General features: G+C 29.5%; 2 protein-coding genes across 2 annotated transcripts; both read left to right on the forward strand.

The window, feature by feature from the left end:
- Positions 1-152: 152 nt before the first annotated feature.
- Positions 153-7,423, forward strand: LOC145745326 (DNA excision repair protein ERCC-8-like). The gene is made up of 11 exons (XM_082563364.1): positions 153-303; positions 541-624; positions 887-994; positions 1,339-1,471; positions 1,755-1,836; positions 2,045-2,110; positions 3,617-3,683; positions 5,918-6,018; positions 6,286-6,396; positions 6,650-6,867; positions 7,015-7,423. Exons 1-11 carry the CDS (start codon positions 212-214, stop codon positions 7,177-7,179), a joined length of 1,227 nt encoding a protein of 408 aa, XP_082419490.1. The 5' UTR covers positions 153-211; the 3' UTR covers positions 7,180-7,423.
- Positions 7,424-14,863: 7,440 nt separating this feature from the next.
- LOC145745352 (heparan sulfate 2-O-sulfotransferase 1-like) lies at positions 14,864-18,386 on the forward strand. Its single transcript, XM_082563403.1, has 7 exons — positions 14,864-15,054; positions 15,208-15,296; positions 15,698-15,868; positions 15,957-16,178; positions 16,685-16,782; positions 16,850-17,007; positions 17,467-18,386. Exons 1-7 carry the CDS (start codon positions 14,922-14,924, stop codon positions 17,703-17,705), a joined length of 1,110 nt encoding a protein of 369 aa, XP_082419529.1. The 5' UTR covers positions 14,864-14,921; the 3' UTR covers positions 17,706-18,386.
- Positions 18,387-18,410: the final 24 nt, after the last annotated feature.

The following is an 18,410-nucleotide window of genomic DNA, read 5'->3' on the forward strand; positions in this document are numbered from 1 at the left end:
CTAATATTCTATATTTAAACTGTAAAAACGCTACGCCTACTACGAGGACAAATAAACATTAAAAAGTTAAAAGCTCTATTGCTAACCCGTTGAACGTAAATCGGTTATAACACCTCTTGCAGTTGAACTTCAAAACATTTGCACGTTGCAAGTATGTTACTGTGATTAATTTTGAAAATTCCACACTTTCTCGAAATTAAAGTTAATAAAAATGTCATTTCTTTCTGTGTTGCATTCATTGCAAATAGGAGAATATGACGTCGTTTCATTACATCGAAGTTTCGAATACAATCGTATTTTAAAGTAAGTTAATTTAATAAAAATATTACGTTTCAAAATAATAACAATTTGTTATTTTAAAATTAGACGATTTTTCTGTCAGGCACAAAGCTCCGAATAAAAAGTAACTAGGGTTAATACACCCACTGACTTACTGCAAAATTTTAAGCAATCAATCTACATTTACTGTGTTAATATATAAAATTACTGTTTTTAATATACTTCAAAAATTTAATATTTGAATTTTTTATTTGATTTTAGTCTTACAGTATCTGAAAAACATGTCCAATATTCACATGATGCTGGTGTATCATCTATGCAATTAGAAACTAATGAAAACAGATAGTAAGTTTAAGTTTGTAAAAATATTAGTACCCGATATTGTTTATTAATTTTAAGTAGTTAAAATCTTAAACACATACTATTGAATTTTATTAGATAAATATTTTTTTACTGATAGTATATAAAAAACTGTTATTAAAACCTTGTATTTTTGTTTTAAATATTCACAAAAAGGTATTTCATTTTTTTTTTGGTTAAGTATTATTCAAAAAAATAAAGGCTTTAATATAGAAAATACCTTTTAATAAATTCCTTGTTTTGACAGTTTAATTTCAAGTGGTGCTGATCGAAAAATTTGTATTTATGATACCTGGAATTTAAGCAATAATATTCAAACCAAATTTCAAATCCCACAAGTTGCTTCAGTTGGTGGGTTAGTCATGTAGCTTGTAGGTTAAAATATTTTTATATAAAGTTTAATTAATTTAAAATAAAAAAAAATTTCTAAAAAAATGTGCCTTTATATAAAATAAATTTGGTAGCTAGATAAAATGTTAAAGTAAATAATTTTTAAATATTACAGACTGTATATATATATATATGTATGTTTTGTATATATATTTTTTAGACTGTTAGCATAACAATTTATTTTACAATTTTTGCTATGTATTTTAATGCAGTTCAAGCACATCCTTGAAATTTTTTTACTATTCACCATGACAAAGTTAACTTTAGAAAATCTATTTAATTTTGTTTACAAATATTATATTTTTCTAGGAAAGAAAGACACTTTAAATTTATGCACAAAAAAGCAGTAAATTATGTTCAATGGTATCCTCATGACACCGGTATGTTTGTAACTAGTTCGTTTGATGGAACTATTAAAGTTTGGGACACCAATCGTTTAAAAGTAAAATTTTAAAAAAATTAAAAATTTGTTTGAGATTTTTTATTGGTTAAGTGTAATAGTAGAACACTTGACTTAACCATATAAGAGATGGCTGTGATCCCCTACCTCTTGGGGCCTTAAACCACTCAGTATAATGACTTTTGGGCTAAAAAATACAAAAAAATCCCAAACTGTTAAAATCAACCCTTGACTAGGTTAAGGCAAAAAATGTTACCTTATGATTGGGCTGCAAACTTGGCCTTTCTATATCAAGAATAAATAAATATAATATTGTATTTTTCAGCCAGCTGAAACAATGGACATAAAAAATCCAATTTACAACCATCATATTTCTACAATATCAAACCAACATTCACTTATAGCAGGTAAGCAGCTATAACAAACATGCTTTAATAAAACTACTACAAAATGCAGATAATTTTTGATTACATAATTTTTTTTAATATATAATTACATAATTGTTTTGATAAATTTTGTAAATTAAAGTATAATTCATTAAAAATTATTATTCATAAGTTACTAGATTAGTAATTTTATTAAAAAAATTAATAATATTTATTTTTTAATAAACAGCTGCTTCTGCCTCGCACGTAAGGTTAGCTGATATGAGGTCAGGATCAACTTCACATATTTTAAAAGGTAAATATTTAGTTTTATTTATTTGCGTAGCAATTTGAAATCTGTGTAAATGTAAAAACTATGTTAAAATATTTGTTTAGTCAAGTTGAAAGGCTACGTTGTGGTAATACTTTTTTATATTTATTCATTATTTATTTAATATATTTTTTACAATATTTTAGTGTTGTTTTAAAAATTATTTTTTTCTATTTTTTTATATCGTTTGAATATCAGCTAGTGTAATAAGTTTGTTGTTTGTTTATTATTAGCTATTGTTATAGGTCTATACTATTGTATTTATTTACAAAATCCCCCCGTTTTTAAATGTATTGAGGATAAGTATGGCCAACAGAATGACTAAATAGGAAATTCCATTATGTAATTGTCAATTTTAGCCCAATTTAGTAAAACAATGCATTGTTAACAACTTTTTTTTGGAAAAGTTTTTTTTTAATTTTATCGGTAATATTTACCGCCAAAATTTAAACGTTAATTTTTAAATGTAGTTGTTTTTGCGTAACTACTCTGCTCAAAATTCCACGATGGTTGTAAAGTACGGTCGCATTTGATTTAATATCTTTCCAAATGTTTAACCTGATAATGTTTGTTTCTTTTAAGACGAATAAAACGTTGTTTGCTTTCTAACTTCTGTTTACGGATCGTAAATCTGTGAAAATGAAACGACGTTTTATGCGGATATTCTAGTTGCCTGAATCAACGAAAAAAACTATTACAGGTTGATTTTGTTTGTTTTTACGCACACATGCCAGAAATGTGTTTGCTTTCTTGACTCTTTGTAGCATTTGTAATAAATCATAGGCAACATATGGAATGCATATAGCCACAAAATTTAACATAAAGTTTTCTTAATTCTCTAGGCCTAACTTAAAGTAGGGAACTAGATATCTATATTTAGTTTTTTTTAATTGGTATAATTATTTGCCATTAGTTTTGATTTGGCTATCGTTTGATTGTCAAAAAACTGCAATTTTTGCTCCATTTTGCCTGCCTAGCATTGGTATAGTATTGGTGCCTATGTCTTTTAGTTTGGTTTCTTTAACATACTAGGATTAATATGTTTGTTGAACCGTCGTTAACCAGTAATCGGTATCTCTATTTGATACTAACTAAAGTTTAATGTAACCTTTTCATTGGACCACTATGGGACGATATTGGCGAAATGTCGTTAATCAGTTGATGGAATAAAAACACTTTTTATTGTACTATTTTCGAGGATTACTTTTTGTCTTTTTTGAATTATAAGAAGCTTTCGGGTAAATAGAGGTGTGGTCTTCTTCAAATTTGCCTTGAAGAAATATATTTGTACTAGTTTTGTTTTCTTGTGTAACTTATAAAAATGAAAGTATTAATTTTGTCCTTTTATTGACTTTGTATATTTCATTTTCCTTGTATTGTTAAACTGCGTGACATATCTGTTGAATCTTTTTAATTAAGTTTTTTTTCTATTTGAACTTACCAAGGGCTTGGGTGATATTATTTAATTTTAAAAATATTTGATTTTTTCAGGCCATGAGAATAATGTTCTTTATGTCAAATGGTCTCCAAAAGATGAATATATATTAGCTAGTGGAAGGTAAGTGTAATTTTATTGTTAAAATATTGTTTTATTTTAGTTATTTTTTAACCGTACTTTCCCAGTACATTTTAATGATTATTTAAAATTTTATTAAAAAAAAAATTCATTAAATACATTTTTTTAATATAAATGTATTACTATTAAAAATAGCAATTCATTTTCCAATATAAAAAACGCAACATTTTTCGAAGATACGATTTACGCTAAACAAGCAAACGAGCTCGCTAATCATTAACTTGTCTTTGCTTAGCGTTTTTTCTCTGTTACTTAAACTGTGTTATACGGACGCATATATAGCTTATTGGCGGCCTTGCCTATATTTACCAGGCTCGGTTTTGCGGTATTCATTAAAGAAGGATAGACAACGAAAGATATTCTTCATTGGAGGGTAGTTTTTGTCCGAGCTAGTAGTCTAAACTTTGACACTTTTCGGTATTTTCTAGTTTGAAATAAAAAAGATCAGTAGTTTTGTTGATCAAAATGCGTTGCAAGTTAGGTTATTAAAAGTTTAGTAAGACCTAATGTATATAGCTATTATAAAAATTACAAACAAATTTATTATGCTATTGTATAGATTGTAAGATGAGAATTCAATGGTTTACACTAGTTTAACTTAAACAACCAGTGTATGTTAATGTTAGTTATTAACTTAATCAAAACTGAAGTTGGCTTTTTAGTGCAAGGAATAGGTAGAAGAGTAATTTACAGAATTTATATTCCCTTTTGCAAACCTGATTTCCTGTTTGCTTATATTACTGGCAGGCAAAGGTGACCGTGCTTATATTGAAACCAGGCTCATGCTATGAATCATGGCGAACGAAACGCAACACAATGCAGCTGAGGCACAAGGAAGTAAAACTAGTTTAGTTTACGCGGTAAAAATAAAGCCAAAATAGATCATTTCAAACGGGAATTTTACAGTAAGTTTTTCAGTTCTTCAAGTAAGTATTAAGACAGGCAATATAGCTACAACTGTTAATTTAAAAAGTGTATTTGAAATTATTTAATAGGTTTAAAATATCAGTAAAAACAGATTTTAAAGAATAAGTATATTTATATATTTTAGTGAAGTCCGACTTTAAGACAGTCGTTTTTAAGGCTGTTATTGAAGGTAGTACAGGTCAGCCACAAGATTTGCCCTGATTGTATGCCGGGCGGATTAAATGCATTACAAGTATAACACATGGTAGCCAGTCCATAGGTAAATCAAATTTCAGGCTGTTTTTAAACATATTTTAACAGCTTGGGTTTGTTACCTACAAACTGTCGAGCCGATTACAGCATCTTTAGTTTAAGAATTCTTATAGGTTATATTGCAAATAGCTTTTTATGTAATGATAAAATTGTGTTCTGTGTTAAAGCGTAAGGAATATTGTCATAAGAAACTGCTATTTAATACGCTACTTCCTGGTGTATTGTAAATAAGTTGTATGGCGCGCTGGCTTATTTCAGATTGCATAACAGCGAGTCAATTCAATACGGAAAACCATAGTCTTAATGCAAGTGCGTTTCACAAGCATTAACCAACTTAAAAGTGCGTAGGCTAACAAGCAATTTGCGTAGGCCGAAGTGATACATTATAAAACAATTGATGTTTAATTTTTCAGTCGTTGGGTGATGACCAATTCGTAGCCTTCCTATTGGTCAGCGCGTTTTTAAATAAGGCCACGCTATAAGTTTTATGCCATCGTGGTTTGTTTGCGATATATTGTTAATGTGGGCCATCTATGTTTGCATAAGGCGTGTTCTAGCATGAGGTTATCTGTTAGCGTTTACTATCTTTATTTTAAACTAGCGCCGTTCATAAAATAGCTCTCCGGTTAATCATTTACTTGGAGTCATACCAAAAGTCGTCAAATTACTTTTAGATCTTTCCTTACTTGCTCTCTTTCTCTCTTCTTTACGGATGCTTAGTGATAGTTACATTTTACGTTCGTTTTCATTAAACATTGTCAGCAAGAATAAATAAAAGTAATAAAAATGGTCGTTTGTCAAAATTTTTATTACCGTGTTAAACTGGCCGCTCTTTTTAAGAAAAATCAAAAATTCGCGCGGTTTTTATCGAAAATTTCTTGCCAGCCCACAGGTAAATCTTTCAGCTTGTCGTGACACGCTCACTGACGGCGAGCAAAAATACCAGAAGCTGTGGGCTTTGCCTACAGGCCGACGAGAGACAAGCATCTTTAAATACCGTCATGTCACTTTTTAAAAACCTTACAATTTTTACACAGCGAAGACAATCGGATTCTGGTGTGGGATGTTCGAAAAGCAAGGGCAAAATTATTTGATTTTGATCACCATAATGGAGATTCGACTGCTAGTTCAAAAGCAGGTAAATTTGGCTATGATTTATAAACTTTATTTAATTTGAATAAGAAAAAAAATATCTAACCATTTTTGTTTTTAAATGTAAAAATAACCCCTAACATATTTGATAAAAAGATAGACAATTTATTCAATATAAAAAGGAATTATTAAGAGCATATTATTTTATTTTAAATGTAGATTTTAAATCTTAAAGACATATTTTACAACAAAGTATTATTTTTTGCGCAAGCCTTTAGTCAAACAATTTTTAATTTAAGTTTTAATATTTTAGCTCACACGGCGCATACTGGCAGTGTCAACAGTTTGATGTACAATCAAGACGGTCGTTGCCTTATTTCATACGGAACAGACGATAGGATACGTTTGTGGGATATGTGCTCGGGTAGGTTTAAATTAATGGGTTTATTTAATGATAGGATATCCTTATGTGGGTATACCATTGTTTTATTGTAATTGTTGGTTGAATTTTATAATCAATTTTATGATTTTTTTTTCTGCCTAATGTTAATATTTAAAACTATCATTTTTCAAAATAGGGTTTTATGTAGTGTAGGCAAAGAAATAAAGTTAAGTTCCTAATTTTTTTTGGTAAATAATGCAATGCTCCTAGATATTTAAATTTTAAATTATTTTAGGCCAAAATACGTTAATTAACTACGGCTTTGTTGAAAATGATTCGATCCATCGACCATTACATATGAGCAAGTACAACGGTGGACCGATGTCGTCAGTCTTGTTCGTCCCTAGTGGTCGCCACGTGCTTATGTACGATATCTATGGCGGAAAACTAATTAGGCGATTGTCGGGCCACTTTAGTAACGTGCGATGCTGCGAATTTAATTCTTCAACACAGGTAAATTGATTTAATCAACTAGTTTTTTATAAAAAATTTTGTACTAAAGCATTTTTTATTTAAAAAATCGGTGTTAGATTCTAAACTTTGTCCATTTTTAGGTAACAATTTTAACACTTGCTTATTTAAGTTACTGGCTATTTTTAGGAGTTATACACTGCTGCCCAGACATGTAGCGTTTTGGTGTGGTCGCCCCAATCTAGCGACAGAACAACCATAGTACATCCATCTATAAATCAAATAACAAACTTACCTAGCACCAGTGTAACCGACTTACTTATACAAGATACTTGGAGCGACGACGAGGGTTGAAATTTTTTGGGGTGTCGGTTTTATATTTATCGGAAACCCTGTAGTTTTGGATTGAGGTTTTGTGAGCAGAGTTAAAAAGTGGATGGTAATGTTAAAGGACAGATTATTTTTTGAGATTTATTTTTTTTACCTATTTGTTGGTTATAGTTAGTACCTTGGCCACAATATTGGTTTTCGTTTGGTATTTTACGAAAACAAAAATGTTTGAATTTTATGATTTTTTATTTGCAATTAAACAAATATTTTTATAGCACGGATGTTTCTATTTAATAAGTATTAAGTTATAATTTCCATATCTTGCTTCTCATACATCAAGTGACTTTAAATCTAACCCAATTTCTAAGATACTTACGGAAAAAACGTCCAAATATATCATTTTCCTTTTTGACTCGACATGTTATCAACTTTTGGCAGGAATTTTCTTTTAAAAACAAATATGTCTATGTCAAAGTTGTGCTACTAAAAAGAGGTATTCTTTATTTCATCCAACGACTACTGCCAACTTTTTGTTGGATCTTAGCAAATTAAATATAATCGATTTTTGCCATCCAGACAAAAGACATAAATTTTGGATTTCAAGAAAACAATAAACTAACAAATAAAACTCCATATGGCTAGAAATCCAAAGTATCCAATAAATTCTGAAGTATGTAAAGGTTATTGTTACAATAGTAAGTTAATAAGGATCATTGATTGAATAAAATATACCTCGATTTTACATGTACAGCATAAAATAAATTTAAAAATTGGACACTTATTGGTTCCTTATTTTATAGGGAGGCGTTTTTGTGGGTATTTTATTTATGTCATACATGCTACCTTAACGGATTCTTAAACGTTAATTGCTTTCCGATAGTGCAACGTCGGTCGGCAATTTTTAATGCACGCTCTTGCATGTCAGATATGTCGATGAATATCTAATTTGGGTATGTATACAAGAAGTGTTATGGCTCAGAAGGTCTCGTTAAAATCCAGAACACCCCTCGAGACCAATCTATCTTAAAAACCGACATTTTACACGGTTTTAATATGTCCTGCTGGTAATATGCACGCGCAAAAATTAAACATCGTTAGTGGCCCTCCGATTCCCTTCTGCCTACTTTAATAAATCGTATTTGGATTATTATTGCGTTACGATGACCAGGGAATATGGAATGTTTTATTTATCGCTTGGATGTATATAACCATTAATACAAGGCTATCTTTAACCTGCGTGTATTATATAATAGATGAATACGTTATGTAGGCTAGTAGAGTTTAACAAGCGTATTGCGAATAAGGTTAGTCAGAATTTGCGGTTTCAATTTTTAATTTAAATTGAGGCGCTCGTAAAATTAGCCTCCGAAAATTATTTTGTAAAATTAGCGGCCTCATTACCTTTATCGCTATTTCAATTTACGAGCTAACAGGGCATCATAAAATTAAAACGATCTGTTAAAGAAAAAATTCTGAAATCAAAGATTTTTTAAAACTGTTCAAGTTTGCAATGCAATAAAGCAAAAAATTTCTTCGTTATATGAATAATGTCAATCATAAAATATAGTACTATGCAAAGAAAAAAGTATATTAGAGTTTGGCAGGCAGATTTTATGGATTTAACTAATATGTTTTTGTATGTAATGGTTAACAATACGCTATAGTAACATATGTAGCTTAGTGCAGAAATACCTATTAGTGTATTAAAGTATTGGCTTAAATTGAGAATAAGTTTAGTTTGGATTAGAAATATAGATTTATGTGAGAGTTATTTTTCTGATTTGCTAACTTAATAAATAATGCACGTGAGGGCCCGCACCGTATATATTTCAATAACGGCATATAAAGTAAAGGTATGCTGCAATATAACGCTAAAAACCAATTAAAATTTAACCAACCAGTAGTGGGAAAGCTTAAGTTAGGACTAGTTTGCATTTCGAATATAGCCGGGTATATTTTGAGCAGGTTTAGATATTTTTTTGCAAAGGATTGTTTTGGCCTAAACAGTTTTAATGAATCCGGTAATTTAGATGGAAAATATTGTGTCAAAATTCCATTACGTTGCTTATTTATAAAACACCTTCTTTTAAATTAATTAAATTGCATTAAACTATAAAAAATGGCTCAGAATATATTTCTTTTAGCAAAAAATACCATTAAAACTGGTATATATACTAATTGTAGATATATGAAATGTAAAGAATTCCAAATTGACAGTTGCATTTAATGGTATAGTAAAATGCAATCATAGAATTTTGAAAAGAATTTTAAATAATAAACTTACATAACAAAAACATCCACGTTATTTAATAGCAAAGAAGAAATCTATAGTGTTATGATTTCTGTAACTTAGTATAGCAATATTTAAGCAACTGAAACGCTAAAGCATTGATTGCGGAGATTATAGAAACCTAATATTGGATCATAAATATCTAATGACTGCTCATTCAAAACCAAAAAAATATGACAACTCATCAAAAATCTATGCCAACGTTAAAAAGCAAACACTGTAGGACTATGCATAGTACTGGATACATACAACCCCATAAGACCGAGACCGGGTCTGCAAATTCTACCTTTTTTATACAGCATAAAGGAATGTTGTATAAAGCCCGGTCTACGGTTACCAAACGGCAGCCCCAGTTGCGATGCTCGCGAATAAATGGAAATTGCGGGAAAATAATAAGAGATTACTGCTGTAGTAAAGAGATGAAGCCTTGTTTAAATACAGAATCCCGTTATTCTGGTGAATTAAGGACAAATTTAAACGGTGATATTCGGCAAATATCTAAGGAAAAACACGAGAATGTAAAGTATACCTGCAAAAATACTCCGCTATCAGACAAATATAGGTAAATATACAAATAAATCAAAAACTTGATTTTTTCTTTTCTGAAGAACTTGAAGAAAAATTGTTATTTAATCATTTTTTGTTAAACAATAAACCTATGATTAAAGTATTTAATTTGTGTAATGTAATTTATCCACATAATGCTACTATCGACTGCATTTTTGTTCCGCTAAGTCGTTTAAAAACTTAATCGATTAATTTAATGAGAGTTAGTGCTTTATCGTTATTCGATAGGCCGATTCTCTAACTTGCATTTATATCTTTACTAGCCTGTTTGAATAGGTAAGCTACGCTATGATACTGGTTTTAAAAAGTAAGTAAGGGTAATTTAAATTTAGGATATATAGGCATCAATTTTACAAAGCAGGAAAATTAGTTTTTTTTGGACGACATTTTTATTTTCAATTTTCAATAAACATAAAATTTCAGGTATTTTTGGATGTTCGACGTTGTATATCCGTTTTCTTTATTTGAATTGCCTTTATAAATAATGCATTAGATATTCATTACTAAACATGTTAATAATGCGATAAAAATGTGTAATAATACAGTAAACCTGTAATTATGATTTGACTTCAAGAAAAAAATGTTTTTTTATCGATTTTTTAAAGCGCAAGAAAATGCAATTTCAATATTTGCAAAATTAAATTTTCTGTCACTAATTTACGTGACAATTTTCTTGCAAAATATTGTAAATTAGATTATACAAATTGGCGGTTTGGTTATCGCTTTATTGAAAATTATTTCATGTAATTGTCGATTTTCGGCCAGCAGACAACGCTTTAACAAAGAAAATGCCATCAACCATAACCAGTGTAGGATTAGATGACCCTGTTGTTTATTATTATATAATCCATTATTATTTCATTACTATAACCCCTTGTTCCTTTTTTCCTACAGCGCATAAACGATATATATATCAAAAGATAATTTTGTCACGCGAGTTGATAATATCAATATTTTTCAGAAAATTTTTGACGAGTCATTCTGTTATAATATAAAATCCATGCTCTTTGTTTTTCAGAGGCTTGCATCAAGCTAGGGAACGGCCAAATACCTTGGATTTAGGCTTTGCTGGATTAGTACCTTCAAGTCAGCGACAGAATTATCGACCTGGCAGTAGGCTTGAGAGACTGGAACAACGAAAGTACCGAATAACAAAGTGGAGTGAAACCGACGAACTGTCGTTCAACAGCAGGACTGAAAACTTTGAAACTAGGCTACACAACTCTGACTCAACATCTTTGAATTACCACAAGGCCTCAAATGCAAGTTTAAACAGGGATTACAGTCAGACAGAGCAACGGCGAATTCGCGCTTTAAGAAATATGGAAAAAATGAAAGAAATGTTACCACAAGTTGTCAAAGATGAAAATGTGTCAAAAACTGATAAACTGCAAACAACTGATAGTGGTATTTGGTGCGGTGGAGGGTCAGAGAATAACAATTTATATTCGAAACCTAACGTTGCAAGCAAATTAATAACTAAAACTAATAAAACAGAGATTACACCAATAAGTAACTTATCAAAAGCAGTTAATAAAACGTTACCACAGACGTCACAAACTCGGAATATTACAAGTCATAGAAATGAATCAACCTCTAAAAAGGAATCGCGGTATCAAAAACAATATTCAACTACAAGCAAAGACCGAAATAAAACAGGTAAGTTATGAAATGTGTATTCTTGTTAAAAAAAGGTGCATACCCAACTAGGCAAAAGAAACTTAAGTTGCCATGTTTGGGCCTATATAATATCGAAGATAATTAATTACATTCATACAATTTATAGGAGTTTAGTCTTTTGCCTTGACAATAAAAAATTTATTTTTTATTATTGCCAAAAAGGCGTAATTAATTATTGATAAACATTTTTTAAATATGATTCAAGCTATTTCCTTTTCAATTTTATTCTACCGAAAAAACGTCTTTCTTAAATTCATAATTATCGATTTTTTTATTCATTACCTTTCGCTAGATTTTAATTGAAAATCCAACAGTTTTAAATAGAAAAATTATGACTAAAAAGAACTAATGGCGTATCCCCTCTTTTAGATTTCTATTCTCCTACTGATTATGACAGTAAGTCAACTCATAAGAAAACTTATAATTCGTCGTTTCATCGGATATCATCGGACAGTAGTTTAACTTCAAGTCGCGTTAAAAATCGACACAGAAACTCTGTTCGTTCGGATTACTACCGTAGAAAACATCGTGAAACATATGACTATACATCAGACGATTCAGAAACAACGCTCGAGCAAAATAGATCTTACAGGACATATAAAAGCAAGACAAAAACTTGCAGATTCGAGGATAATTTGGATTACACTCAAAACAGTCCTTACTCGCGTAGCAAAACATTTTCAAACTACCCACTACAGCAAACTACGTACGGGTATAGCCCCCGCCAAAACTTTAATACCCCTCAAAATTACCCCCAAAACACAACTAACTACGTTATACAGCCACAACCAAACCATACAACATTTAGAGTAACTGAAAAACAGCTGGTTAAAATCCAACCTAAATCGCTGCACAACTCAGAGCTTTCTAATTATTATAACTTGAACGCTGGGAAGGCAATAATTTACCAATGTGCGTGCGGGGAATGTAGAAAGTTGTACAGTTTTCCGAGTAAAGTAACTGAGAAGCCTCATGTTAAATTCAACACGAAACGCACCAGAAGCGAACAGAGTATGACATCCATAACTTCAGGGTAAGTAAATCCTATTATTTTTATTGTATTACAATTTTAAAAGTATATTTCAATAAAAAGTTACCCGAAAAAAAACACCAAAAATTGTAAAGAAAAAAAATTATTAATCTTTTTTATTTAATTTTATGCATTTTTATGCTAGCCAGTTGATTATAAATAAGTTAGATGGCAAAGTGAAGTATGTCTGCGTTATATGTGCGCGCTATTTAGAACTAAACTTGACAGCATAGATAAGAAACATCACATAATACACTTACAAACAATATATAAACAATTCAAGATATGATGGCAATTATACCCATACGATACTTAACCATTTATTGTAATAATAAAATCTATAAACTGAAAACAATTTTATTTAAAACCACACAGTTATGATTAACTTTCCAATTTTTTTAATAAAAAAGTTTAAAATGAAGTTTGCTTTTTTAGTCGTATGATCGAAATGTTTTCGCTTTGTTTTCGATGTTTTGACAGTGATGACGACAGTTTAAGTTCCGGGGGGTCGGATACGGGTTCCTGCGGGGGCGAAGAGGGGGACGGGGAAGAAGGTAAATCATTTTATCTTTATTCAAAATTTTTATCGACAGATTTCATGTAGCGATGCCCACAATTTTTAATTTCATTTGTAAATGTCTTTTAAGCCTACAATTTTACACGTTTAAAAAGGCTTTATCTTTTTTCTACCAAATTAATTACATTTTAAATTTTTTTTTGTTTATACAGAAGCTTACGTAGAGCATGGGGAAGGGGTTAGTGTTGATGGGGACTCAGATGGGGGCGATTCGGGAAGTGATTCTGGGGGTGATGTGAGTTTAAACAGTGCTGAGCTGTTTGATGATCAGAACAACCTTTTCGATATCAAGTAAGTTTAGTTAATTTTTTTATATTTATTTATACTCGATGTGGAAAGTCGATTCCACGATCTAATCATAGAGTAACATTAGTTACCCCGAACCAGGATGAAGTTGCTACTGGTGGTTTGAGATATTATAGAATATAACTGAACCATAATTAGGCTGCTAAATATAGTATTGACCTAGCAGAAGTTCACACTGTTTATAGCTCCTAATTTAGGGGCGCTACAGTATGAGAGCAGTGTGAATCGAACCCCGGACCTTATGTAGTAAAGCCAAGTGACCACTACACCACGCTGCCGGCTTAATGTACTTTATTTAAAAATAAAGTTATTATCAGGACTGCTCTTGGTGGAGAAGACGAATCAGACGATGGTCCTGGTTCTGCCGGTTCCGATTGTTCGGACTCCCTGACCGAGCTCCGTTCCCGCTCCAATAAGGGATCCGGAAGTTCAGATGGGGAAGGAGACCGAGATACGATTACTGATGATGACGATTTTGATGATTCGTGGGATTCGCTCGCAATTTTCGAGCGAGAATAATTGTTTTTTTTTAAATATTTGTTGAAAATAAAATTTCTAATTTATAAAAATGTTGTTAATAAATTAAGCGACGCTAGAATTATTATAAATATAGTATTAGATGCTTTTAAATTAGGTTTAAATAATTTACAATTTCTTTTAATTTCATTAATATATATCAAAAATATGAGCTTCGTTGTTTAAAAAAACATATTATTATACATGTAACTTGTTTGTCAACACAAGAATAACTTTACATAAAATAAACTAAATTATTAACCAAGTTGGTTAAGTTTGAAACTCATTTCGGTTAAAACTTATGCTCGGATAAGGCTGTGACGAAATTATGACTGTAAATGTCGTGTTAAAGTTTGCACTTGTAGTTTAACAGTTTTTAGGTAAAACTTTTTTTCACATTTATTTAACTTGATTTGTTTCTGGTGATTATACAGCGTTACAAGCAAAGGAAAACGGTTTATGTTTGCTTGTATATGAACATATTAATCACAAAAATAACTGCTTAATTTAAAACGTACTAAAAAAACAAGAAACTCGTGTAAAAGCATACATGAACAGACGGAACGTTTTGTAACTTTATTTAACTTAATGACTATATAAATATGATTTTAAAAACAAAATTTTGCTAGTTACTTTTCTTCTAATAAAGGGTTGGAGTAGGGCTTATAATTAAATCACCATATTTTATCTATTTTTTGACTTTATTTATGCACTTATAATAGTATTTAAATTTTTAGGAAAAATTATTTAATATAGCCTTTAAACTTTTTAATTTTTTTTGATACATTTTAATTATTGTAATGATGAGAATAACAAGAAAATTAACTGCTGGAAAATTATCAACTTTATACATCGCAATTTTCTTTTTTTTAATCACCATCGGATATTTTGAATTTCGTTTAACAGACCTCACTGCAAAAAATATTGAATTAGGTAAAAATTTTTTACTTAATAATTTTTTTTAAAGTCCAATTATTGAATTTATTTTTTTAACAATTTTATATCTTTTTTTGGATATTATTTGGTGTTTGTAAATTAAACCATATGCTGGACCTTAACATTTGAATTAATAAATTGTTATTATAGAAAAGAGATTACAAAAATATGCTTCAGAAATAATTGTACGAAAAGAAAAATCTTTTGAACAAGAATTACCAAATTTTGTTGCTGGTTCTGTAAGTTTTTATGACAGTTACTAAACATTTTTTACAATTTTTTAATTATAAAATTAATTTAAAAAGTATGAATATGTTTGTATAGACCTATATAATAAACTGATTATATACATTTAATTTTTAAAGAATTCAAAAACAGACAACACTTAAAATCTTAACAAATCATAAGATGACATTTCCTGTTTAAAATGTTAATATTCTAAATGCCTAGACTAGAAATCCTTAAAAAAATATGTCTCAGACAAAAACAAACTTAAACTTAAATTACCATTTGATTTATAAATCAAAAAATTTGTTTTTAGAAACAAAAAAATGATCTACGTTATATAATATTGAAATATATTTTACTGGTATTGTGTTTATATAATAAAATAGAAGAGTCTTGTGTTTGATTTTTTAAGGAATCTCAGGATGTTAGAAGTTTAGAACTGATAGTTGTTTACAATCGAGTTCCGAAAACTGGAAGCACCTCGTTTGCCAATATTGTTTATTCCATGACGAGAAAAAATCAAATGTATGTGCTTCATACAAACACAAGCGATAACAATTTAAAAATGGCACAAAACGACCAGGTTATTATTAAAAGGTTTTAGTTGAAATTTAAAAATATGGTGCATTTTTAAAAATTTTTCGCATAAAAATGAATGGATGTTTTTCTAGTACGAAATGGTTAAAAATATGACCAGATGGAAGGAAAGACGACCAGCTTTTTACCATGGCCATTTTGCCTACATTCCTTTCAGTCAATTTGGTGAAGTGGAGCCCTTGTATATTAACATATTGAGAGAACCGTTAGATAGGCTGGTATCTCATTATTATTTTCTTCGGTATGGAGATGATTATAGAAAAGGATTGAAAAGGACTAAGCAAGGAGATAAAACGGTATTTTTAAAATTAAAAATTTTTAATAAATTAAATGTAAAATATCATTTTTCATTTTTTGTAAAATTCTTTTTACTAAAACGTTTATGTAATAATAGATGACTAATTTTATAATATATATTGGTATTTTCTTTGTGTAATATTAAACATTTACTTATACTGTGTTTAAACATTTGTTAACCTTCAACTTTTGTCTAGACTAAAAAATGCATGGTTAAAATTTAAATTGTAAAAGCAGGCATCAATTTTGAAAACCACAACTATTTAATATCACATTACTACCATTGTGTTAAAGTAAAATAAACACTTTAAATATTTTCTCAATCCCTTGTATATTTACATAACTTATACACCCATATTTTAGTTTTTAATGAGAAATAACTTATCTTTAAAGATTTAAAGCTAATACTTTATTAAAATCTATTTTTTAAGTGTTTTTTTATAAGGCCCTAATGTATTAAATTTATAAGTTGTAGTTTCATCTTTTAAATTAATTTACTTTTTAGACATTTGACGAATGCGTGGCACAAAACGGTCACGACTGTCAGCCAGGAAGATTGTGGCTTCAAATTCCACTTATGTGCGGACAAACTGCTGAATGCTGGTTTGTAGCCAAATTTTTTTTATTAAATTGTTATTTTTTTTAAATAATATGATATTTGTATGTTTAGGAAGCCGGGTAGTCAGTGGGCTCTACAGCAAGCAAAGAATAATATAGCTGCAAAGTACACCTTGGTTGGCGTTACTGAGAGAATGGAGGAGTTTTTAGTTGTTTTGGAGGGCATTGTACCAAGAATATTTAATGGAATTTCTGATGAATATAGAAAAGGTAATTTAACATTTTATTGATTTAAAAAAAAAATTTAAGACTAGCTTTTCACTTTTTTTAAGAGTAGCTTTTAACTTTTAATATGTCTTAAACCGAAAGTGTGGTGTAGTGTTAAGAACACTTGGTTTTACCACATGAGGTCCTGGGTTCAATCTCCACTGCTTTATGCTGTAACACCCTAGAGTAGATGCTATAAACTATATGTTCTCCTGCTGAGCCAACACTTAATCAGCATCTTAATTATCGAGCCATCATAATTTATAATATCCCCAACTGCCAAAAGGTAATTTGAGACTGGGTCTGGGTGACTAATGTTACTCTATGTTTAGGTCTCGAAGTCGACCTTCCCACACCGAGAATAAATATAAAAAAATTGGACATATACATTACATACTTTGCCGACTATTTAAATGTTATTAAATTATACCAAATAAAAGGTTACAAAATTTTTATTTTTAGGTGAAAAATCCCACATTCGAAACACTATGCATAAAGAACCACCTTCTACTGAATCAATTAAACATTTAAAAAACTCTAAAGTTTACAAATTGGAAAGAGAGTTGTACGACTTTGCTTTAGCACAATTTGAATCTGTTAAACAATTAACTACAAAAATTGATAAAAAGGGCGTTTTGAGACCACTGCCTGTCAAATATTTTTACGAAAAAATGTACGGCCCTAATGGTAAATTAAAATAAATATTTTTTTTTTAATTTTTAAATGGTATTATATACAAATGGTATTACTTTATTATGCTTTAACTTTATTATCTGTTTTTTTGCTTTAGTGTATGTGTAGTACATTATTTTTTCATTTTATTTTTTGTACGGTTTTAATAATATCACAACACAAAATAATACCTATTTTTATGCCCTTTTTTAATCAGAAAATACTTTTTAAATTCTATTTATTTAATAGTTAAATCACCAATAATATTAAAGCATATTTTTGTTGGTACATACTAACAAGACACTTTTGTTCACTTTTTTTTAAATTATTACCTATGCTTTTCACATCGTAATTTCAGTAATACTTTGTGTACAACATTTGTTGTATGATTTTTATTGTGCCATTATGATTGTTATTGTGTCTCATTGTTTAAACTTTGTGTTACATTTTACTTTTTTTAGGCACAATATTAAAATTATTTTGTTATTATTTTTACTGAATTGGCATTTTTTGATTTTTGTATAAGACAGCTACTTAAATAATTTTATTCTTTTATTTTTAGTAATTTTTTATTTGCTTATGTTATAGTTTTGTCGTTTTTTTCTATTGGCTTTATTTGATTAAAAATTTAAATAATTCCTTTTAAAATTGTACGATGCAATGCTTCTATACTAACAAATTGGTGCAATTTGAAATGATTGTTTTTGTATTGTAAATAGGATAAAAATGGTTTA

The sequence above is a fragment of the Corella eumyota genome, chromosome 3 (assembly GCF_963082875.1).
Source record: "Corella eumyota chromosome 3, kaCorEumy4.1, whole genome shotgun sequence".
In the NCBI taxonomy this organism is placed as follows: Eukaryota; Metazoa; Chordata; class Ascidiacea; order Phlebobranchia; family Corellidae; genus Corella; species Corella eumyota.